Source organism: Panthera uncia, assembly GCF_023721935.1.
Source record: "Panthera uncia isolate 11264 chromosome C1 unlocalized genomic scaffold, Puncia_PCG_1.0 HiC_scaffold_4, whole genome shotgun sequence".
NCBI classification, from domain to species: Eukaryota; Metazoa; Chordata; class Mammalia; order Carnivora; family Felidae; genus Panthera; species Panthera uncia.
Window position 1 is genome coordinate 21861049 of NW_026057585.1, and position 25838 is coordinate 21886886.

The following is a 25838-nucleotide window of genomic DNA, read 5'->3' on the forward strand; positions in this document are numbered from 1 at the left end:
AGGAGAGGAATACTTTAGCAAAAGAACAAAAACATTTTTAAATAAATATGAAGATAGATGGGATTTGATAGAAAAGGGTATATTTCTAATAGATCTAAGAATTCATGTCTACATAGTTTTATTAAGGCAGTTAGACAAGCCACTATAATCACTTATATCTAATTTGGGATAATTTCTAGAGTTAACTTAGTGAATATAACCTGGTATAAAAGATGCTTTTTGAGAAAATAATTTTATTTCTATCTAAACCTAGGCATTATTTTTTCTTAGATTATATGATCTAATCAAGTGGATCAAAAGGAATTCCCTTTTGCCAATGACACAAAAGGGAAGATAACTATAGGGGTAATTTACAAGATTACAGTTTTGCCTTTTAGGTAAAGGGCTTTTCACCAACCTATACTACCCAAGAAATTCATACTATAAAAGCACACTCTAACAGAAGCTTCACTTGAACGGAAGTGGTTAGCAGTGGTGACAGTTCCAAACATCTAGAAATGTCATAATGAGTGGATATTATTACAGATAGAAATTACCATGTTTAATTCCTGTGGCTATCGCAAAGGGAAATAATATGGATAGGAAAACCCTAAGGGAAATCACAATGACCCAGAGAAGCATATGCATTGACCTTTACATTTACTGTTTTGCAGATAATAAAATCACAAGGGTCGAGGAGAACCTGACTTGAATTTTAGGCAGAGTGGGAGTGGGGGACAGATGGGAAGCCAGGCTTCTACAGCTGGAAATTTTGAGTTTGAAGCCTGGTGTGGCCACATAATAACTAGGCGGGATAAAACAAATTACTCCTCCTTACCTGAACAATTGGTACAATAATGATTCCCTTTTAGGGTAACTGTTGGAATTAACAGATCACAAATAAACTTCTTGGCACATGTGGGTGGTTAACACAAATTAGTTCCCCCGTGCAACAGTGATTCCCTTAATTGGATTTTCATCTTTTCTCAGACTAAGAAACCCCTATAGGTGTATTTCACGGACTTAAAAGTTTATACAGATTGTCTATGTCATACATAGCACATGTGGCAGAAAATATTATAGCTTAAAATGTTGCATCTATTAGTGTCATAGCAAATAGCCAAACAATCCTGTGGCTTCTTGCCAAGACGGATATGATTATACATTACCGTGCTCTCTGTGATAAATTCCTTCGAGGATTCAGAATGCTATGCATGAAGAACTATGGCAATCTAATTTAGGATTTAGTTGCTTTTCTATAATGCAAATCTTTGTTTTACAGAACTGCTGAACTGTAGTATAAATGTTACATAAGACCTTGTCAAAACAACTTTATTAGTGATTAGATATTGGAACAGTTAGTGAAACTAAATATATTCATATTTTAGGCATTTCTTCCTCAATCTAAGCTTTGAGCACTCATGAAAAATATTTGAAGTAAATGAGTGCATGCTGTACTCTGTCCTCATTTGTTAAGTTTAATTTGCTTTAAAAAAAAGCCAATTGAGGATGGACATTCCATCAAGCATCAACATTTTAGGTCAGAAAAACTAGCATATTCTGTTATTACTTTGCCATTGTAATTTTTCCTATTTGTGCTTCCGTATATTTAGTATTTTTTTCCAGACTATTAATAAATACTAATATATTACACAAGGAATAAAAGCCAGATTTTTTTTCAGTTATATAAATGGCCTTTTATAAAAGCATCTTTTCAGTAAATTACTTTTGAATATAAACATGCTTCCTCATCTCATTTGTGTGAATGAATATAAAGTTGATGACTGCATTTTTAAATTAAATGATTCCTATAGTCATCAGTTAAGGAGAGACTAAAACATGATGGATCAAAAAATCATTCTGGACACACACAGTTATACATGGGGAACTGCTCCCATCCATTCATTCCCCTCTTCTCTCAGATTCATTCCTGTATGGTGGTCTGTCCTACAGATATTTATGGAGGCCTTCAAAATGGAGCAGGAGCGCCATGACATTATGAAAGTTTTTTGTACAGAAAAATGTAAAATGTTATTTTGCTAAAACCGGGAAAATAATGAACTCATTCACAGTCTTCTGAAACAACCATAATTTTTTGTTGTTTCTGTTAAAGAAGCAAGTAATTTGTATATATTGTTTAAAATGTGAAAGTCTGGGCAAGCAAGACAAAAGTGGGTAACAGTATCCATATACTAACCACAATGATCACTGGAAACGTTTTCTAAAAGTAGCCTTGATGACCCCATCCATAAGTGTATGTGTGGATTTGTGGATAGTATAGGATCTCCCTGGATGTTCTTTTCTGTAGCCTGGTTTTGCTTGCACAACCAGTCATAGATATGGTTAGAGTCAATAAATATAATACTCTATCAGCATAATAGTAAAAGCTAATCTTAAGGGGAGCCTAATTTGTGCCTGCAAAGAACTTCACACATAAAACATCATTTTAGTTTTTATAGAAACCATTTGAGTATATCTTATTTTTCTCTATTTTACAGAGAAAAGAGACATAGAAAGGTTAAGTTGCCCAAGGTCACACACCTAGTCTGTGTTCTGAAACAAGAATACAGAATTGTATCTTCAACTTTCCATTTCCAAATATGTTTCATATTTATCACTTCAGAGCTAAAACTCATAATCACTATGCTATACAATATCATACAATTACATTGAAAACATTCTAATTCATACAAACTAACCATTACCTTTGTTAGGCATGGAGAATTCTTTCCACTTCCAATTTCCCATAATTATAAACAGTACTAGGGTAAACATCTCTACAACAGATATCTTGGCAATTGCCATTAATAATTTATTAAAGATATATTCATAGAGTCAGAAATGCTGGAAAAGCAAGGATGAGTACTCTTCAGGCTGTTGATTTGACTCATATCTTTATGTCCTCTCCAACAATGGAGAATATTATTTTTAATAATCTTTACCAATCTTATAGGTCAAAAATATATGAAGTACTTCATTTAATTTGTATCTTTTAAATACCCTCCCATATATTTATTTGATATTTTTCCTTTGAAACAAACATTGAAGCAGTAATTCAAGAATTGACAAACCAAACTCTAGATACCACTTGGCCTTTAGACTTAATTCACAATGTAGCTAATGGTCTCAATATATCCCCCCCCCCCCCCGCAGGGTTTATTAAAGGCATACTTTACATTCTATAAAATTCTCTTTTTTAGCATACAGTTTTATGAGTTTTGTCAAGTGCATGCCATTGTATAATCACCACCATAATCAAGTTATACAACATTTCCATCACCCTAAAAAGTTTCTTCCTTTCCCTTGGTAGTCAACCCCTCTTTCAACCCCTAACCTCTGCAACCACTCATCTGTTTTCTGTTCCTACAGTTTTGCCTTTCCCAGAATATAGTATAAATGGACTCATATACTATGTAGCCTTTTGAGTCTGACTTCTTTCACTTGGCATAATGCATTTGACATTCATTCATATTATTACCTACATCAATAGGGTCTTTTTTTTTCCCTTTTTATTGTTGAGTAGTATTCTGCCTTATTTATGTACAATTTTTTAATCCATTCACTATTTGAAGAACATTTGAATTTTTTAAAGCTTTTCACAATTATAAATAAAGCTAATATAAAAATTCACGTACAGGTTTTTGTGTGCATACGTATTTTTCCAAATCTTGGATAAATACCTAGGAATAGGAATTGTGGTTTTAGGGTAAATGTATATGTACACTTACCAAAATTTTCCTAAGTATCCGTGTCATGGTTCATGGTATTTATGGTTTTGAATGGGTCTGAAATGAATCTTGATGTGGCTCATCCAGTTTTTACTAACTGGTACCTTCTGGTGAAAATAGGCAAGTTTAATTTTTGTATTTTTTTTTTCAAATTTTTATTTAAAAACTAGTTAGTTAACATATAATGTAACATTGGTTTCAGGAGTAGGATTTAGTGAATCATCACTTTACGTATAATACCCAGGGCTCAACACAAGTGCCCTCAGAATAGGCAAGTTTTAAAATGAGGAGTTTGGGGGTATCTGGGGGGCTTAGTTAAACGTCCGACTTTGGCTCAGGTCATGATCTTGTGGTTTGTGAGTTCGAGCCCCACGTGGGGTTCTGTGCTGATAGTTCAGAGCCTGGAACCTGCTTCCGATTCTGTGTCTCCCTCTCTCTCTGCCCCTCCCCGATTCACGCTCTGTCTCTTCATAATAAATAAACATTAAAAAATTAAAAATATATAAATAAAATGAGGAGTTTTAATTAGATCCTGATTATACAAGAATTTATCATACACTTCATCCACTACCCACATCCTCTGATTCTTCCATCAAGTAGATTTGCTTATTTAGCAAATCTAAAGCATTTTAAAAAGTTAAAAAGAAATGAAATAAATAAGAATCCAATTAGTTAGGTAGCTTAAAATACCAGTGTAAAATAAGGCCTGGGTACAATGTATGGATGAGTTACCTTTTTTTAATCATCATCGGTTATATATAGTAAAATTTTATTTGCAATTAGATTTGTAATATATGAAATATGTAACAAATGTCAAATAAGAAGCATTATGGTACATTTCCCAGGATTCATGAGCTTACAGTCTAATGGGGGGATAGATAATCTTATAAGCAAATACAGAACAGGGTGGTGATGGCTATGCTGGAGGAGGACATAAAGGGAGATCTACCCAGACATAGCAACGCTTGCAGCGTCTTCTAAGGGGACATCTGAAGAACTGTTAGCTAAGTGAAGAGATGAGAAGAATGTTCCAAATAGAGGAATCAGCTTGCACAAAGATTTTGTTTGGCAGGTGAGGTAAGAACAGAGGCAAGAAATTTGAGGGTGCCGTTAAAGAGTGTTCAGGTGGGGTCCAGAATAAGGGTAAAAGAAATAGAATTAAGAAGGGGCAAGTGGGCTGGGCCATATGGACAGATTAATGGTTGAGAAATTTCAAAAATGGCCAAAGAAACTTTGTAGTATGAAGGAGGTAGGACAGGAGGTAAATTGGGATTTTACATTTCTGATGTGGTTGATGGTTGGGAATATAGTCGTGAATGTGTATGCTACAGTATGGTGGACAGGTCATTAGAGTTAGGGAGGTTAAGGAACTTCAGCTAGAGAACACAGATACCCACATCCACCAAGTACGTAAACCCATTAACATTAATAGACTCACCTGGAGTTTCATGTCATTGTGCTGGAAAACATTGAGTTCAAGTGAAACTGAGTCTTTGCTGCAGATCTCAACACCTCTATGTACTGTGAGGCTGTAGGCAAGGAATATAGGGAGCAGTTATTCCCAGAAGTGTTTGAATACAAAGATTTTATTTTGGGGGAAATCATTCAGGATTACTGCTTTTTTTTATTTTTTTAAAGGCAGTGCACTTTTTACCAGAGAAATGGTAATGTTTTTAAACAGAATTTTTATATACTTAACAGTGTTTACACTGCTAACCAATCACTTTTCTACAACTTTAGGCAGTGGTTCTCAGACTGGTATAAAAGAGATTCCTTACCTTACAGCATTTGCAGAAAGGGCACATTTCTGGGAAGCATGCCCAGAAGGCCTGGGCAAATGTGGGCCTGGGAATCTATAGTGTATCAGCCACCTCAGGTGATGTGGATACAGACCCAGTGTTGGCCTGGATCCAGCTGGGCCTGCCAATCTTCTGAAACAGTAGTTTTCAATATTAGCTACACATTAGAGTCATCTGGAGAGTCTTTAAAACTACCATTGACCAGGCCACACCTCCGACCAATTAAATCCAAGTCTCTGGTGTGGTATCAGTATTTTTTCTTAAAGCCCCCCAGGTGATTCCAGAATGCAGCTAAGATTGAGAACCCATGCTCCTAAATATTCATTGTGGAAAGACTTAAACTCCCTAGCTCCTCGGGACTTGGAAATACGTCATATGATCTATAGCTAATGCTCCAGTAAAAGCCTGGCCTGCCTCTGGTTTAATTAGCTTATCAGTGAAAGCCTCCTGGAGAGTTCTCCTTTCTCTGGAGGGTTACGATTCTCTCAGAAAGTAGCTTTTAGCCCCTGTCTCCAAATAGTACAAAAAAGAAATTCCTGAAGAGAAACAAAATTCTGAGCTCATGTTAAACCCTGAACTGAAAAGAGAACTATGGCAAAGGAAGAAATGGTTCAAAACAATCCTCTTTCCCAAGAGAACTCTGGTTTTATCACATTTCAACTTTTATGCCTTCATAACCCCAACTTCTTAAAACATGAAATTGTTTAAAATGAATTTTTCAATCTGTTTCATGGCCTAAGTTTGTAATTCTCTAGTGATTTTTTTCTCAGGCGGACCTAACATTATTTCTCTGTTACTAAAAATAGCAGCTTCCCAGTCCACCAGAAGGAAAACTGAATGTGACCAAGTAGGGTTCTAGAGAACACACTCCAAGCATTACTCCTTTTCCTCCGTCTCTTTTATGCCCACTTTGCCTTCCTCAAGGGATACAATGAACAAACAAAGGACGCAAATAGCGAAATACAATGTTTAGGGGCTGGCATTCACCTACCTTCCCCTGATAAAATGTAGGCTGCATCTATATAGCTTCAGAATCATTGATTATTATAGGACCATGATTCTTTGTCCTAAACCTTGGTGAGATATGTTTTCCAGGATTCAAAATATTTTCTATTTTAGGGCAAAATACTGTGTGTTCAGTTACACAAGCAGGGTCTTGGGCAGCAAAGATAAATATTTCCGTAGCACAACATAGAGTATATATCACCTCACAGCAATTCACATTTGGTTTCGCCCACCAATTCACATTGGTTTGCACCAATCTTGTAAGATAACACTTGGTTTGTGCGGACATTAGAACTGTAGACTACAGCACTGTGAAATTCCAACCAATTATCATGTATATTTTTTCCTTTGTATTTTTTCTTTCTCTTTTTTCTTTTTCTTTTGTTGCCCTAGCTTTTATAGACAATTATATATGTTTGAGTAGAGACAAGGACCTTTGTGCATATAATCTCATTTAATCTTAACAAGAATCCACTCAAATAGGCATTATTATTTCTCTTTCACAGATGAGAAAGCTGGGTCTCTGAAAGGTTAAATTGCTTGTGAGAACCTCCAATGTTATGGAGCCCACATTCAACACTTGACATTCATACTACTTGACTGCAGCATCCACTGTACCTCACAGCTTCCTTACCAGTAGATCTGAAGACAGGAATCATTGAATTAAAGACACTGTATGCACAGATCTCAAGTTGCAACCTCAATTTACGTTTAGGTTAAAAACCTAAGCTGACTGCTGACAACCTCCTATTAAAACACAAAAGCTGTTTATAATCACCTTGAAAGAAAGAAAAACTGAACAGTATTTAACCTCAGCATTTGGTTCAATAATATAACACAGAACTTTAAGTAAACTAGTCCTCTGTCCAAGTAAATAAGTCAATATTAGATAAACATTTAAATAATGAATGAAACACATTTTGTAGGTGTCCCGAATTCAACCTATTGAGAATGGTCAAGAAGAAAATTCACAGGGAAGGTCCTTTAAAGACTGTCTTGCAAGGCTCTTCAGCTGGATGCTGGGAATAAGCCACTGTGAACATCTTCAATTAAGGCAATAAACGTATGTGCGCTACAGCGCACTGGTGTTGGAGTTGGGTTGCAAAGCTAAGGCAAATACAGAAAAATGTCCTTCTGTGCAGGTTCTAGTACATCCAAAATTCTAGGTACTTGATTGTTGTTATTATTATTATTTTACCCCTCAAATGTATTTTATTTTTTAATTGATTTTTCACTTCATGGGAATTTGACATTCCTCAACCAAATAGCCCTTAATAATAATGGGGTTTTTTGGGTTGTTTTCTTACCTGAAGTGCTCTTTTGGCATTTTCCCCTAGTTTTTCAAAGCGAAATGGTGAGTGGCACATCTTGTCAGGTGACAAGTCATTGCCACATTGTCATAAGCAAATGATCATTTGTTTTAAATGGTGTTAAAAAAAATCAGTATAATTTCTACAAAAGGAAGGATAGCATAAATAGAAAAAATAGAAATTTTTATGTAGAACTTAGAGCTTCAAAATTTGACATACTCTATAGACTTTAGAATTTACCAAATTGAAGAATCCAAAACTACTGTTCTCAGGAATAAGTGCTTGTTTTTCCATGGGACCTCTGCACTCAAGGACTGGATTCAGTATTTGGCACGTTGATTTGCTGTGGACTTGAGTGATCACTTTCTAATGGATATAGCACATTTTAATCTTCAACTCTCTGGGCTCCAATTCTGCCATCTCTACTCTGCATGTGTAGTTGTGAAAGGCAGTAATTGCACTGATCAGTTACATGACCACTTTCTTTGCGTGACTGTGAATGCAACTTCTATGCATGAGTTTCTGGTTTGTGTACTATGTGTTTGCAGTATTATCTCTTAGTAGGATTTTAGTATTGCAGATTAAGAATTCAAACAGATTAAAAGGAGAAAACCCATTGTTACCTAGTTTGCCTCATAAGAAGTCCATTTCTCAAGACAGGTAACCTGAAAATAATAGATGCAATTCTGGCTTTTTATGTTACTAAGAAAGATGCTGAGGGAAAGCGAGCACTGCCATAACTTCCTGCATAGGAATTATTCCATTTGCATATTTCAAATTACCCATTTACATACATTGTGGATGTAATTTTTATAACAGAATCATAGTGTCTTATGGATGGTAAGGACCTTAAATAATTACCCTTATTCTTTCTCTGGATTCCTTCAGGGGAAATCACCCCTATGCTAGAAGAGAATTAATCTTAGTTTTTAAATCTCACTGAAATAAGTAATCCATCTCCTTCATTCTATGGTGTGGGTTCATTTGCTCTTAGACAGTGAAATTAATGAACAGATGGCCCCATGCTCTCTGTATACTCCTTTCATGTACTTAGAACCTGTTATTAAATTTCCCCTTAATTTTCTCCTCCCTATGCACAGTCACTTTAATGTTTTATTTTCATCTGTTTAATCTGTGTGCTAATGACAACCTTTAGATGATAAGCCCCAAGCAGAATCCTTCTAATTCCAGTCAAATAGAAAAAAAAAAGTCATCTCAAAAGTTAAAACTTAAGTGTGATGTAAAGCTAAAAGGGTGCTAATTGGAAAAAAGCAGGAGACTTGGGATCTAAAAATGTAGTCCATCTGGAAACTGTAATTTAACTTGGTAATGACTTAGCGTAATGAAAAGGGTAATATTGTTTGTACTTGACAAAGGATGAAAGAGAATCTCATGGCCACCAAAACATGATTTTTAAACTCCCACCCTGAACCCAATATTTCCTAGTTCTCCATAGCACACTTAGAGTTACACATCCAATGCCTTATTTCTAACATGTTCTCACGCCCCTGTTTGGGGCAGTCCCAGTTTCAGCCTGCTGCTCCCTGTGTATTATTAGCAACTCTTTTCCCTCAATATGTCTGGGTTTAGATGGTAATTTACAGGTTGCCCGATAGTCATTGCACACTCTTTGTCACTCTCTTCAGCTTGTACTTGTCACTTGGTTTTTCCTCTGCCTCTGTCCTGCCTTGCATTGATTATCAGTGATTTATTTCCAATACTTTCTTTGTTTTATTAAGGTCTTTTAATATTTCAGTTCTACCTTCCAAGGTGATGGGTGTCTCCTTCACTTAGGATCATCTTCAGCAAATTTAATGAGCCATGCAGACACTTGATTATCTAGGTCAAGGGAACAATGACACTTAGGCCAGTGGCCTTCGGAACACCATCCATTCTCTCTCTTTTATCTCCTTTTCTTTACTTCTGTCACTTTTTCACTCCTTCCCTACCACCATTGCCATTGAGTGGTTAATCTTCAATTTATATCTTAACATCTTTCCAGCAATTACTATGTGCTAGGTCCTGTCCAGAGGTATGACAATCCTGCCAGTTTTATACTAAAACATGTGTATCAGATTGTTTTTTATCAGTTCCCAAGATTCAAGTCCCCATGGGGCCACTGGAAATACAATTACGATGTACTGTTGCCACAGTTCTGATGGCTTTTATTCAATCAGAGTACATTATGTAAACTGTGACAATATTTTTTGTCCTAAAGTCATGCTTGTACTTTTGTAAGGAAAAAAAAATCAAGAAAACTCAGAGAGGAGCTGCTGAGTTCCCCAAAATTTTCATAATGCATTTTTTAAATGAGAAATTACAGTTTCTATGGTGTTCTTGTTAGTGAAAAGGCAGCATGTTCTGCTCACGACTGATTCCTACTGATACTATTTTTCTCTAGGCTTAAGTGGGTCAAACCTAGAACATAATGCTGTAAGCACTAGTCAGTGATAACCTTCTAGTTCTGGTTTAATATGCCTACATTTGGTGACGATAAATTTTAATTTCTTCACACACATTTCCTAAATGTTTTAGCTAGTTTAGACACTAACCTGAAAAGAACTACATATACATGGAAGCAATCTCATGACATGCATTCATTACGTGAAATTCTATTTATGATGTCTTTCACATATAAAGAGTCAATACAGAAACTGCTATGAAAAACACTTAAAGCAGGTAATATGATAAAATTCTTTTGTAAATGTTGCAGTTATTGGTTAGGACTGTCAGGATGTTACATCTTGACATAACCCTATAGGTAGCATAATTATGTCATATCAATTGTCCACTGTCATATTACAGCAGCCATGATTTGGCCTGCTACATGTTTGAATCCATTTAAATATTAGCCATTCCATAGGCTTTTTTTGTACATAGCTCTGTTGCTTTAAAGGAGGAGGAGAAGGAGGCAGAAGAAGAGAAGGAGGAGAAGGAAGGGGAAGAGGAAGAAGTCTAGGCCCTGTAAGGAATTCTATGATTGAAGTGAACAACAGAGATTGCAGTCTATAGTCTGGACTCATGCATCAAAACTGAAGTATTTGGAGTGACATCACCAGAATGACAACACAGGTTGTTCCTGATCTTGCTTCCCCCAAGAAGAACCAACAACCGTTTAAGAACAAGACACCACTGAGAGAATCCCAGAACATGGGGGTGAGGCTGAAGTACCCCTGCTTTGCCACAGAGACCAAGATAGATTGCATTACAAGTGTAAGAAAAGCAGCTGCATGTTGGCCCCGCTGCTCCTTTTACAGGCCAGCACAGCACCACCTGGAGAGGTCTCCCCTGAGCCTTCAGTTCTCCCAGGGAGCAGAGAACCCAAAAGGGACAACCAGCTACCCCCAGCACTGTGGGCTGCTTTGCAGGGGTCCCTACTCTGATCTCACACCATGGAAATTGCAGGGGAATCAGATTCAACCCCTGGGGGTCTTCATGTGTTAGAGATGGGGCAGGGGGCTTGCAACAACCAGTAACAACCAGCTCACGGATCTTAGCACACCAAATTCAGACCTGCAATGCCCAGGTAGTAATCCCAAACAGCAGTTTTACTAACCTACAGAACCAAAGCGAGGACGCATTCTGACTAGGGAACTTGGCAGTGCAGATCTGCCTGATACAGATCCTCAGTTGAGGAGTTTTGCCAGCCCTGGAGCCTGGTTTCTCCACAGCCAGGTGAGAAACGAAGTGATAGCATCACCTATTACAGAGAGTTCTTCCAGCCCCCTTGGTCCAGAAAGGCGGCGACAACTCCTGGAAGCAGAGCAGCCCGGCTGTGCTTGCTCCGAGAGGTGGGCAGGCAGAGCAGACACAAAACCAGCACTGAGCATGGAGGATTCCTGTGCTCTGCATAGGCAGGGGGATTAATTCACAGCCGAGACTGAGGGTAGCTTGCTCCTGGTCCCTCACAACCAGAGAGCATGTTTAAGAAATTAAGAGCAGCCTACAATGGTCCCTCCCCCTCCTACGTAGGCAAGGAAGCCGCAAAATAACCTCACCTGCTGTGAAGGGTGTGTTTTGGTTCTGTCTACCCAGAACGACTAGAGACAACTCCTGGAAGCTGTACAGCCCAGTAGCATTATGGCCAAGAAGCATGTGGGGAGAGCCAATAGTTTGCAGAGCAAAGCCACTGGCGTGTTAGGTCAGAGAACTTGGGGGTACAGGTCAGCTTGAGCTGTTTCTCCTGCTGTGCCCAGGCAGAGAATCTCATTCATACCCCACTCATCACTGAATATAGCCTTTAGTCTGTCCAACCAGGAAACCTAACCACAGCACATGGGAAGCTGCATAGCCTATTCAGTAGCCTTGTGCACAGAGCACTTGAACAGAGAGCACAGCCTGTGGCTTGCCCCATCTGCAGAACAAAACTAGTGGTCTCAGCTGACCAGAGAATTCAGTGCACACTCTGGCCTGATTCAGGTTCCCAAGCAATTAGTTGTGTAGGCTGTGGGAAGCTACTTCTTAGCCCCATCAGCTACTGAATATGGTACCCAGTCCCAACCATCTAGAAAGCCTGACCAGCAGAGCCTACCCCACAGCCTCACTTGGGTAGGGACCCAAGCCAGAAGTCCTACCCAGCTGTTCTCGCCAGTGGCATAACCACTCCATCCATGTCCTCAATTGCCTTGCCCCCAGATAGACCATAATAGCAAGCTCCACCTGCCCAAAGGCCTACCATCAGACAGAACCAGAAATCCAAACTGAGCTGACTGGTGAAGAACTGTCTCTGCCAAAACAAGCCTGTAAATTCTGGAAGAGGAGCCCAGTTACTCAAATGTGCAGATACCAACATCAGGAATCAAGGATCACAAAAAATCAGGTATATATATGACACCACCAAGGAAACTCATAAAGTTTGAATAAATAACTCTAAAGAAATGGAAATCTACAAACTGCCAAAGAATTGAGAATAATCCTCCTAAGAATGTTAGTGTACTACATATTATAATTAAATCTAGTCATAGTTAGATTCTGCAATATGGTAATAGTGGTGTATTCAAAACTCTAGTTTAAAAGTTAAAAAAAGAACAGAGTATAAATAAGCATAACTATAATCTTTTATTACAAAATATAAAACATAACTTGTAATAGCAATAACCTAAAATGTGAAGGAGAGGAGAAATAAAGGTATAAAGGTTATAAATTCTATTCAAGTTAACTTGTTATCAGTTTAAATAAGTTATAAGTTTGCATGCCTCAAGGTAACTGTAAGAGAAAGTTCTGTAGAAATTACACAAAGGAATGCAACAAAGAAGTTAAAGCATTCTGATACCAAAAGAGGTCAAAACACAAAAATGGTAGCAAGGTAAAAGCAAGGAACAGTGGATCTATTTAAAACAATCAACAAAATGGCAATGGTAAGTTTTTACCTATAAACAATCGCTTTAAGTATAAGTGGATTCAGTTCTACAATTAAAAGACACAGGAGGGCTGAGTGGATTTTTTTTTTTAAATATCTAAACATAGGCTGCTTACAAGGGCCTCACATTAGCCTCAAAGACACTTAGGGCACCTGGGTGGCTCAGTTGACTAAGCATCCAACTCTTGATTTTGTCTCAGGTCATGATCTCATGGTTCGTGGGTTTGAGCCCCACATCAGGCTCCACACTGACAGCACAGAGCCTGCTTGGGATTCTCTCTCTCCCTCTCTCTCTCCCTCTGCTTCTCTCTCTCTCTTTCTCAAAATAAATAAAGAAGAGACACTCACAGACTGAGAGTGAAGGGATGGGAAAAGACTTTTCAAGCAAATGATAATTTAAAAGAGCAGAGGTAGTTCTGTTTATATCAGACAAAATAGACTTTAAGCTAAAAATGCTTAAAAAAGACAAAAAAGGTCATTATATAAAGTGATCAATACATCAATAATATATAAACATTTTAAGTATTTATATATCCAACATTGCAGTACCCAAATATATAAGGCAAAATTTAAAAAAGCTAAAAGTATATATAAACAGCAATGCAATAATATTTGGGGATTTAAATATTCCACTCTCAACAATGGATAAGTCTTCCAGACACAAGATAAATAAGGAAACAGCAGATTTTAATACTACAGACCAAATGGACCTAACGGACATATACAGAGCATTCTATCCAACAATATAGCAGAATACACATTCTTGTCAAGTGCACGTGGAACATTTTCTAGCATAGACTGTATATTTTGGCCACAAAACAAGTCTTAGAAAATTCAAGAACCTTGAAATCATACCAAGTATCTTCTCTGACCCACAATGACATGTAACCAGAAATCACTAACAAGAAGAAAACTGGAATTCATGAACACATGGAAATTAAACAACACTTTCCAGAACAACCAATGGATCAAACAAAAAGTTAAAGGAGAAGTAAAAAAAGTTTCTTGACACGAAAGAAAATGGAACTGCAACATACCAGAATATGTGGGATGCAGCAAATCAATTCTAAGAGGGAAGTTCACAGCAATAAATGCCTACGTTAAGAGTTAAGAAAAATTCCAAATAAACAACCTAACTCACTTTAAGGAATTAGAAAAACAAGGACAAACAGCTCAAAGTTACAGATCAGAAATAATCAAGATGAAAGTAGAAATAAATGAAATAAAGAACAGAAAAACAATAGAAAGTATTAGCCAAATTAAGAGTTGGTTCTTTGAAAAGATAAAGAAACGTGACAGTCCTTAGCTAAACTAACCAAGAAAAAAGAGAAAGGACCCAAATCAACAAAATTGTAAATGAAAAGAAGACATTACGATGGATACCACGGAAATTTAAAGGATCATAAGAGCTACTGTGAACAACTGTATGCCAAGACTGAATCAGAGAGAAATAGAAAATCTGAACAGACCAATTATTAGTAAGGAGATTGATCAAAAATCTCCCAATGGTGAAGAGCCCAGGACCAAGTCATTTCACTGGTGAATTTTACCAAACATTTAAAGAATTAACAGCAGTCCTCAAATTCTATCAAAAGATCAAAGAAGAGGAAAAAACATTCAAACTCATTTTATGGGGTGAACATTATCCTGGTAGTAAAACCAGAAAAGGATTTACTGGAAGAGACAACTCCAGGCCAATATCCCTGAGGTATATACATGCTAAAATTGTCAATAAAATACAGGCCTACTTCATCTTATTGTGATTCTCTTAATTGCAGTTTAAAGATACTGTGTTTTTTGGGGGATTGTTTGCTTATTTTTACAAGTTAAAGGTTATTGGCAACCCTGCATCGAGCAAGTCTATTAGTGTTGTTTTTCCAACAGCATATATGTCTCACATTTTCATAATTCTCACAATATTTCAAACTTTTTCATTATAATTACATTTATTATGGTGATATGCAATTGGTGATTGACTCACTGAAAGATCAGATGATGGTTAGCATTTTTGGCAATAAAGTATTTCTTAATTAAGGTATGTACATTGTTTTTTAGACATTATGCTATTGCACACTTAATAGTCTACAGTAAAGTATAAACATAACTTTTATATGTACTGGGAAACCAAAAACATCATTTGACTCACTCTATTGTGATATTTGCTTTGTTGTGGTTGTCTGGAATGAAACCTACAATATCTTCAAGGTATGCTTGTACTAGCAAACCGAATTCAGCAGTGCATTAAAAGGATCATTCACAGTGATCAAGTGGGATTTATCCTTGGGATGCAAGGATGATTCAACATATGTGAATCAATCTGTAACTTGAATGATACATCATATTAATAGAATGAAAGAAAAGAATCATATGATCATTTTAATAGACACAGAAGAAGATTTGACAAAATTCAGCATCCATTCATGATAAAATTCTTAATACATTAGGTATAGAAGGAACCTATCTCAACATAATAAAGGCCATATGTTGCAAGCCCACAGCTAACGTCAACTCAGTGTAGAAATGTTGAACACTTTTTCCCTAACATCAGGAGTGAGACAAGTATACCCACTCTCACCATTCCCATTCAACATAGTCCTAGAAGTTCTAGCTAGAGCAATTAAGCAAGAAAAAGATATAAAAAGTATCAGAATTAGAAAGGAAGAAGTAAAATTGACTCTATTTACAGATGACATGATTTTATATAGAGAAAACCCTACAGACTCAACCAAAAACTGTTAGATGTAAACAATGAATTTAGTAAAGTTGCAGAATGCAAAATCAACATATAAAAATCAGTAGCATTTCTATACAATGACAATGAATTTTCTAAAAAAGAAATCAATCCCATTTATAAGAGCATCAAAAAATAATAATAAAATACCTAGGAATAAATTTAAGAAGGTGAAAGATCTCTACTGTGAAAGCTACAAGATGATGAAATAAATCAAAAAAGACACAAATGGTAAAGTATCTCATGTTCATGGATTAGAAGAATTAATATTAAAATGTGAATACTACTAACAAAAGCTATCTATAGATTCAGTGCAACCCCTATCAAGATTTCAATGGCATTTTATACAGAACTAGAAAAGCACTTCTAAAATTTATATGGAAGTACAAAAGACGCCAAATAGCCAAAGAAATACTGAGAAAGAAGATAAAAGCAGGAGGCATCACACATCCTTATTTCAAGATATACTATAAAGAAATAGTCATCAAAACAGTATGTGACTGGCAAAAAAACAAGTAGACCAATAGAACAGAACCAAGAGCTGAGAAATAAACCCAAGTGTATACAGTCAACTAGTATTTGACAAAGGAGACAAGAACAGTCAATGGAGAAAACATAGTCTTTTTTTTTAAGTTTATTTTGAGAGAGAGAAAGAGAGCATGCGCATGTGCTAGCATGAGCAGGAGAGGGGCAGAGAGGAGAGAGAGAATCCTAAGTAGTCTCTACGCTGTTGGCACAGAGCCTGACATCACTGGGTCCACCATGGGACTCTATCTCGCAACCCATGGGATCAAGACCTGAGCCAAAATCAAGAGCTGAACACTTAACCGACTGAGCCACCCAGGCACCCCAGATAGTTTTTTAAATAAATGATGATGGATGTTCACATGTTAAAGAATGAAACTGGACCTATACTTACACCACTTACAAAAGGTAACTTAAAATGGATTAAAGACTTGAATGTAAGACTTGAAGCCATGAATATCCTAGAAGAAAACATAAAAATAAAGTTCCTTGAGGAGTCTTGGTAATGATTTTTTGTATATGACACCTTAAGTGTACGCAGCAAAACCAAAATTAAGCAAGTGGAACTACATCAAACTACAAAGCTTCCATACAGCAAAAGAAACTGTCAACAAAGTGAAAAGAAAACCTATGGAATGGGAAAAAATTTCAAGCCGTATATCTGATAAGAGGTTAATATTCAAAATATATAAAGAACTGATACAACTTAAATAGCAAAAAACAAATAATCTAACTTAAAAATGGGCAAAGGACATGAATAGACATTTCTCCAAAGAAGATATACAAAAGGCCAACAGATATATGAAAAGATACTCAACATCACTAGTCATTAGGGAGATGCAAATTAAAACAACGAGATACCACCTCATGCCTGTTAGAATGGCCGTTATCAAAAAGACAAGAGATGCTGGCATGTGGAGAAAAGGGACATCTTGTGCACCGTTGATGGGATTGTAAATTGTTGCAGCCATTATGGAAAGAAAACAAGATGGAGAATCCTCAAAAAATTCAAAACAGTACTATCACATCATCTACCAATTCCCCTTTTGAGAATATGTATAAAGGAAACAAAAACACTAATTCAAAATGGTATCTGTACCCCACATCGATAGCAGCGTTATTTACAATAGCCAAGACGTGAAAACAACCCTAAGTGCCCATTGATGGATGGATGTGTAAACAACTTGTGGTATATGCATACAATGGAGTATTATTCACCTTTAGAAATGAAGAAACCCTACCATGTGATAACATGGATGGAACTTAAAGGCATAATGCTAAATGAAATAAATCAGATAGGAAAGACAAATACCATATGATCTCACTTACATGTAGAACTAAAAAATTTTTAAAAATTAAAGAAAAACTATACTCACACACAGGAAAAAAAAAAGATCAGATTTGGGCTATCCAAGGTGAAGAGTGTGGGGGAGGGGGAATGGGAGGAAGGTGGTAAAAAGATACAAACTTCCAGCTGTAAGGTAAATAAGTACTGGGAATGAAATGCACAACATGTTGACTATGGCTAACATGGCTGTATGATACACAGGGAAGTTCTTGAGACAGTAAACCCTAAGAGTTCTCAGCACAAGGGAAATTTTTCTTTTTTTCTTTCGGTTGTACCTATATGAGAAGGTAGATGTTAACTAAGCCTATTGTGGTGATCGTTTCACAACATGTAAATCAAACCATCATGCTATACACCTTAAACTTATACAGTGATGTATGCCAATTATTTCTAGAAAACACCAGAATAAAACTAGAAAAAAAATGAAGTATTTAAGGAGATCTTTGTCAACCAGCATAAGCCTTTCAGTCTGAGCATTTCACCAATTTGCTGTATTCCATCTGTCTCACAGGGAGCAATTAATCTGAACCTCCAACATACAGCATTAAAATTCCATTAACAGTGAGCAGAATATTAATGTGTCTGGGGTTGCCATTTTTATCTCTCCAAATTTCAGTGTTAATTTTCAATATAACACCTTAATCTATTTGGTTAGTTAAGAATATTGAGTAAAATATATAATTAGCAATTACATGGACACAATAATACATAGAACTTAAATGTATGTTTCTGCAACTTAAACATATCCGGGCTGCAATTTTATATTAAGCTAATGATTGTTTGTAAGAGCACTGTATTTTTTACAAAGCCAGCTTTCCCAGGACTCTGATTTTGTAATTCCTTCTTTTTCAGAACCACATCACCGCCTTTGCAGAAGTCACATGATATTGAAGCAGACGGTTTGTCACTGCATTGGACATCGTCCCTTTTCACCATCCATTCATAACACCCAAAGTTTGTTTGATTACAAAAGAAGTTTATAAAATTGTCTAATAATTTTTATAATTTTAAAATCAGTGTCAACTTATCTGTTTCCCCCACTAGACTGTGAGCTCCTCAAGGGCAGGGCTGTGTCTTCTCTGTATCCCCAGCACCTACAACAAAGCCTCGCACAAAGTAGGTGTTAAATAAAATGTGATGACCGAGTGAAAAAATTAATTCTTAAATAAAACATTCACTTTAGTTTCTCACAGAATCACTGAGACTATGTGAAAATAACCTTTATACAAATCATATTGTATAAGAAATCCCTCCATTTGGGGCTAGTTAAATTTTTTTAGTTCTTATACCTATTCAGCAGTATACCACGTTTCATTTGAAGTGGACTTTGAAAGTCATGGGGGTTTTATGTTATTATTCAGCATGACATTATTTCCATCCTAACAGATTTCAGTGTGTGAAGTTACTTTTAGAAAATATGTTCTATACTAAAATAATGTTTGCACATAATATTATGCTATATTTCACTTAAAATACCATTCATACTATACATTCTAAGACTGGTGCTTCTGCTTTTGAAGGGGAAAATGCCAATTTTTACTGTAATAAGTAATGTATCATAATTAAAAATTATTTATTTGGACTTTTGTTCCTGACAGTTGTGGTTTAATCGTTGACTTGTAGCTTTTGAATAATGCAGGCAGTATTTAGGATATTTTAAGTGACTAAATCCAGCAATGGTTGCTTCATATTGAGCAATTTTCCACTGATAAAAGCGTCTCAAGAGGGGTGAAAGTCTCCATTCTTAGGCTTTTTACTAGTCAAGATTCCACATAATTTAAAACAGGAAGAAACCACACTCTGACACGAAATTTAGAATCTATAAATTCCAGAAATGTGGTTAACGCATTGTACTTTCCATTTTTATAGTACTTTATAGTTTACAAAGTACATTGACATTTATAATTTTATTTAATCCTTACAGTAACCCTGTGTAATCATTGAAAATCGCTTTAGTTTATAAGAAAAATAAAGCCAAGGCAAGGTAAATAATGTGCCCAATTCCATACAACTAGTAGGAGGCAGTTAAAACTTAAATTCAGGTTTTCTGACCCTGAACTCATATTCTTTTCAAATATACCACAGCTATTGTATCATTTTGGATACATCAAAACCTCTCAGAGTCCTGGACAACTACCTATGTTTAAAAAAAAATGAAGAAATACCAAAATATAGTTACAAGAGCTATGTTGTATTTTAAATATTTATGTTTTAAGAATGAACACTTTTCAAATACACAATTATATGGTAACCTAGTTTTAATTTTCTTTAAAAATAATGTCAAGAATCTAGATGTGAGGTCCTTTGTAAAATCAAAACCTAAATCAGATATCTCTCCTGCGATCCTTACCCCCGTGCTCTAAACCCCAGCCCACAGGAGAGGCCCAGAGGACATACTCACACTGAGCATATGGAATGAAGGATGAGATCACGTCAATATAGGAAAGATGACAGGGCTAGAATTACACCATTAAATGTACTCCTTTACAATAACTTCACAATCTTTAAAGTGACCCTGGGTAGCTTTGTCTTATATAAGCAGTAGTTAATTGATTGAAATGAATCTTCCTAACCTTGACAGTATTAAAGAAAATAAACTTTAAATTTTCTCTGTAATTTCAACAGAAATCAGCAAATAAATAAAACCAAAGACTTCTCCATTATTCCCCAAATAGATTTTACTTGCTCTTTTCCATCACTAGGGGAATTAAAACACTTTTGTAGGGCCAAAGGCAGAAAAATCAATATTTTTACCAAATTCAGACTTCTATAGAAATTCAACTTTGTTGGAAATTTAAAACACGAAAACGGTTAGAATGCCTTCATTCTCTTCAACGGGTTTTTTAGGCAATAACAGTAATGGGGAATTCACTTACAGGAAATGGATATGAAAAGGATGATTATAATGTCTTTGGAGGCAGGATTACCAGTAAGATTTCTGGAGTTAAATCAGTTCTATGGGTTCTGGAATCAGTTTTTCAAGTAGCCAATTTGGCATGTTTTTCCTGTTGGAAGCCTTAGCTACATATTCATATGCAAATGTTGTGTCTTTGCACCTTGCTAAACCTGGTCCAAATGCAAGAGTTATAATTTCCTCAGAAACCCAGATTTTATCCAGGATCAGAGTAAAATCATCTCTAATATTAAATGTCATGGGCCCAAGATTGGACATTGAATGATCCTGCCATGAAGGAAATCCGGGAGAATAAAAAGATACACATGCATAGGGCAAAAGCCGGCCAAGAGCCCTGAACCATGATGCTATAACTGAAAATAATGAAAAATATGTTTAAGAAACTATTAATTTGTAAATATGTACATATGGAGTTTAGTAAAAGTAGGCAAACACATACTTTTCTGATAAAGACATCTTTTTATTCTACTTACTTGGGGCCCAGGTCAGTATAAATTGGTCAGCCTGAAAATTTTAGTAGTCTCTGTTTGCATGGCAGAAATTCTGCACATGTTTTATCTGATTCCTAAGATCATTTAAAAGGCTCTTTTATGTTAAAAGAGAGGTGAACCTTCTTTGACAGACTTTGTCTTTTCCACTTCTAACTGGGCCTCTCTTTTCTCAGGATCTATCCTAGCCAAATATCACAGTTACATTTACCATAGTTTCCTTTGTGAAAGAGCAGTAGGGGAAGACATAATTCTCTGCTGTGTATTGTATTTTTAAAATAAAATTTTAAAAATTAAAAAAATTAAGTTTTTTTTTTTGTAAATTCTTTCTTAAGGGTATATGAATAAAGAATGTGATGTTATTAATGTGATGGAAGTCAGACTGTCAGAGTGACTGGAGAATGTTTGCAAAGGGATAACAATGGCTGACATTAGACCAGTTCTCTGGGCAGCTGCATCTCGTGGGCTATCCTGGGCTCTCTTAGCAACTTCCTTATTTGCAAATCAGAACCTGCTAGAAACTATCTGGGACACTGAGCAGGTATACAATCTACTATGTAATCTGCCTCCTATGTATAAGTAGGTTGCTAAAGAATAGATGTAAATGATCTTATTCTTGTCTCTAGGGCACCATTTATTAAATTTTGATTGCATGTTTTAAAAAAGTTTCCCTGGACATATGCCAGATGGTTCTGTTTATGCCTTAGAAACATTAATCTTCTCACAATTTGCCAGACATAGGCTTTGAAATGAATTTTGGAACTTTGGATTCTTTTAAAATATCAGTGAAGGAAATTTCTTCCAATTTTAAGTGAGTGATTCTCATCTAAGAAGAAAAAATAAGAGTATTTATGTTCTCTATCCCCTTTACTTTAGATTATAGCTGGTTCTTAGTCTGATAAACCTTGGGACACAGTCAAGGTTTAATAAAAAAAAAATTATGTCTTCCCCCCCACGGCAAGCTTTACGAGCCATGGATGGTTACAGGATTTAAGTTCTAAACTCAGACTGACATTTTCAGATCTGTGGCCTTGCTCACAAAGACCTCCAGGTAAGAAAATAAAGATGAGTAGACACACAACCACCTTTAGTGTTCAGATGAAAACTCAAAGTTCACGTCTCAAAGATGCTATCCCTCACAAACACCATCCTGTGTCCTATTTACCTTCATATTATTGCATTTATAAATGTGTGTCCATTTTCACTTTGCTCTGAAATACTTTCACTTGTACAAAAGAGGGAAAAAAACCTTTCTTCCCAGGAGGATAAAAAAGATATATTTTAAAATTGATATTAGATACAGAAAGAAATATCTTTCCCAACTAGTGAGACACTTTGAGTATCAATCAAGCTTCTCTAGAGGTACTGCTCTTACTCAAGAAGGCCTTTCACCCTTCTTTCATTCAGGAAATAGTGACTGATTCTGTACACCAGATACTTGGCAATATGCCAAATAAAGAGTGGTTGGAAAGACAGACCTGGTCCCTGCTGGTCCCTGCTCCTTCAGATTGGACAGTTCAGCAGAACCAACACTGATGTTACCCTAAGAGGTCTGCTTAAAGTTAGGATGGGAGAATTGCCTTGGGGTTAGCCAGCTACCTACTCTCAGGACTAAGCAAAGAACACTTTTATAGATTACAGCAACAGCTAAGGTGAATAAAAAAAGAATTGCCTCCATAAACAACATTGTATAACTTGACTATTACTGAAATTAAAAAAAAAAATTTTTATGTTTATTTCTGAGACAGAGACAGAGCATGAGTGGGGGAGGGGCAGAGAGAGAAGGAGACACAGAATCCGAAGCAGGCTCCAGGCTCCAAGCTGTCAGCACAGAGCCCGACGTGGGGCTCGAACTCACAAACCATAAGATCATGACCTGAACCAAAGTCGGTCGCTCAACAGACTGAGCCACCCAGGCGCCCCTGACTATTACTGAATTAAAAAAAATGTAAAGTGCTATAATAATCAGCATTTGCTACCCCTCACAAATCTGTGGTTCAGTGGGTCCATTTTTTCTAATCTCACCTGGGCTCATTCATGCATTCGTGACCAGACTGGTAGCTCTGCTGACCTTGGCTAGATATTCTCACATATATTGGGGTCATCTGTAGGCTGGTCTAGGGTGGCTTCATTTGAGACAACGGAACTTTTCTCTCTGTGGTATCTCAACCTGCCTCAGACTAGCTAAGGTCCTTCACATAGGGGGCCAAGACAGAGCAGAAGCATGCAGACACTGACACATTGTCACTTCCATCTCATTTAGTTGGCCAAGGAAGTCCAAAGACCAGCCCATATACAAGGATTGGAGGAGCAGCTGGCAAGTCACATTGCAAAGAGGCGGATACAAAGATGGATGGAGAATAAGGGCCATTTAGCATTCAATATACCATAAACTCTTAACACAGCTAAACCTTAAAAATGTTTAAGCAGTGCCCCCCTGAGCTGAGCTTTTGAAATTATTAAGGGAAGATTTTTTTCTAACAAGATACCCACAAGACACCCCCAAATAACAATAGAAAGCAAGCTCATTGTATGTGAGCAAAAATGGTCACCCATTTGTTGGTCACCTATCACCCACTACACCCCAAAAATGTCTTTGTGATAAACTGGCTAGAGAATTACCCACCCAGTTTTTAACTGAAAGCAATGGGGATCTTGCTGAAGCTTTTCTAGATTTTCCCAGAAAGACTTTCTAGGTCTTCTCCTGTAGACAGTAATAAAGGAAGTAGTCATAATTTTATAAGAAAATGAAGAGAGAATAAGAAAAGCATATAAGCAGAAAGAATAAAAGAGAAGTTGAAGCAAAAGAATAAAACCTGAAGAAGTAAAAAGAATAAGTGAAATTGAAAACCAGGTTATGAGTGATTGATTGTGTGTATGTGTATTGTGTATGCACCTACTTTGTGCAATTTTTATTTTCACAAATTTCAGTTACCATGGTGCTATGGACTGAATATTTGTGTCACCTAGAATTTGTATGTTGAAGCTTGGATCCCCAGTATGATGTTATTTTGAGATGGGGATTTTGGATCATGAAGTCATAGGTCATGAGGGTACAGTCCTCTTAATATTGGTGCCATTATCATAAGACACAAGAAAACTGTCTTCCCCTCTCTCTCTAAGGAAGAGAGATATGAGAAGACAGCTACCTGCAAACCAGGAAGATGACTTTCCTCAAACACCAGATCTGCAGCACCTTGATCTTGGACTTCTCAGGTTCTGCAACAATAAATGATTATTGTTTAAGCCACACAGTCTATGGTCTTCTGTTACAGCAGCCCAAATTAAGACATTGCTTAGTTTAATAACACCACTCCCCCATTAACAGGGTTCAAATTTTAGTTACCATGGTATAACAACTATGAGTTATTGCATAAAGTACAAGTATTGCTGCTAATTCTGATGTTCTCAGATCGCAATGTGTACACATATGGATGATCATCAGTGGCATTTTTAGAGCCTTCCAATGGTCACTGCAAATTTGTTATTTGGTTCATGCACAGACAACAAAGCACGCAACTGTGTTGATTCCTTGTCTCCCTGTGATAATTCCATGTGACAGTTTTAAATGCTTAATTAAAAGAAGGAAGCAGCCAACAAAGGTGGAAAGGCAGCAAAGAAGAAAAGGCAATAATGCTGAAAATGAAATGCACATCAAACATACATATGGTTGTAGAAGACTTAGCTGACCGGGAATGTCGACACTACCACCATCATCAGGGATCAGATCCATACCATTTCAGAAACCTTTACATTTATTCTGAATACTTGGTTTTGCTACTGAAATGCTAAAGGCATGTAGACATACCAGCTGGGCCACCATCAACTGAGACTGAACACTGTTCGCTTTAACAGCCAGAACAGTTGAGGGAAAGTGAGTGTATTAATGAAAATGAGAAGAATTTGTGATGTAAAAGATAAAGATGTCTCAGAGGAAGCGACTCGACAAAAACACCCCACTTCACATAAAAGGTACTCTTGGAGATATTTCACAACACTGAAAGCTGCAAAGGATAGCTGATCCAAGCTAAGAAAGGAATATGACAATTAACCAAGGCATAGAAAATAATACTCCCATGTCATAAGTTAATATGACAGGAAGAAGGCAAGCACTGTTCAAGCTGTTCTGGATAAATTTTTAATAAAGAAATAAAAAATTTATTTTCAATGTTTCTAATGTTTTAAATTACAGTGTACTGAATAGATATTAGTTTTGTTATTTTTTATTTCTTATATATTCAAAATTGGCAGTAAGAAAGTTTTTAATGTTTTGACAAAAAAATTTAAGGTAAAAGATAAATTTTAACTTTTCCCATTGCTTATTAAGATCTCTTTGCACAGGGGCTCTTGGGTGGCTCAGTCAGTTAAGCATTTGGCTCAAGTCATGATCTCATAATTTGTGAGATCGAGCCCCATGTCGGACTCTGCACTCACAGCATAGAACCTGCTTGCGATTCTCTCTCTCTCTCTCTCTCTCTCTCTCTCTCTCTCTTTCTCTCCCAAAATAAATAAATAAACATTTAAAAAATATTTCTGCACAAATTCAGGTTGCACGGTTATTTTTTATGGTCCCACACTTCTGTACAAAGTAAAGACTACTTGTCTACATGCATATGTATACATTTATGTATACGTATATAAGCTGTATATTA

General features: G+C 36.5%; 1 protein-coding gene and 1 long non-coding RNA gene across 2 annotated transcripts in view; one reads left to right on the forward strand and one right to left on the reverse strand.

Annotated features, from left to right (window-relative positions):
* The window catches only part of PLPPR5 (phospholipid phosphatase related 5), a 123337-nt gene extending 104417 nt beyond the window's left edge, over window positions 1-18920 (forward strand). Inside the window, exon 6 of the mRNA XM_049616751.1 lies at window positions 18637-18920. Within this exon, the coding sequence (XP_049472708.1) occupies window positions 18637-18669 (33 nt within the window). The 3' untranslated portion in view covers window positions 18670-18920. The remainder of the gene's footprint in view (window positions 1-18636) is intronic.
* LOC125912367 (uncharacterized) overlaps window positions 1-25838 on the reverse strand; it is a 39758-nt gene that overhangs the window by 10803 nt on the left and 3117 nt on the right. Inside the window, exon 2 of the long non-coding RNA XR_007454684.1 lies at window positions 24336-24405. This is a non-coding gene — a long non-coding RNA (uncharacterized LOC125912367). The remainder of the gene's footprint in view (window positions 1-24335; window positions 24406-25838) is intronic.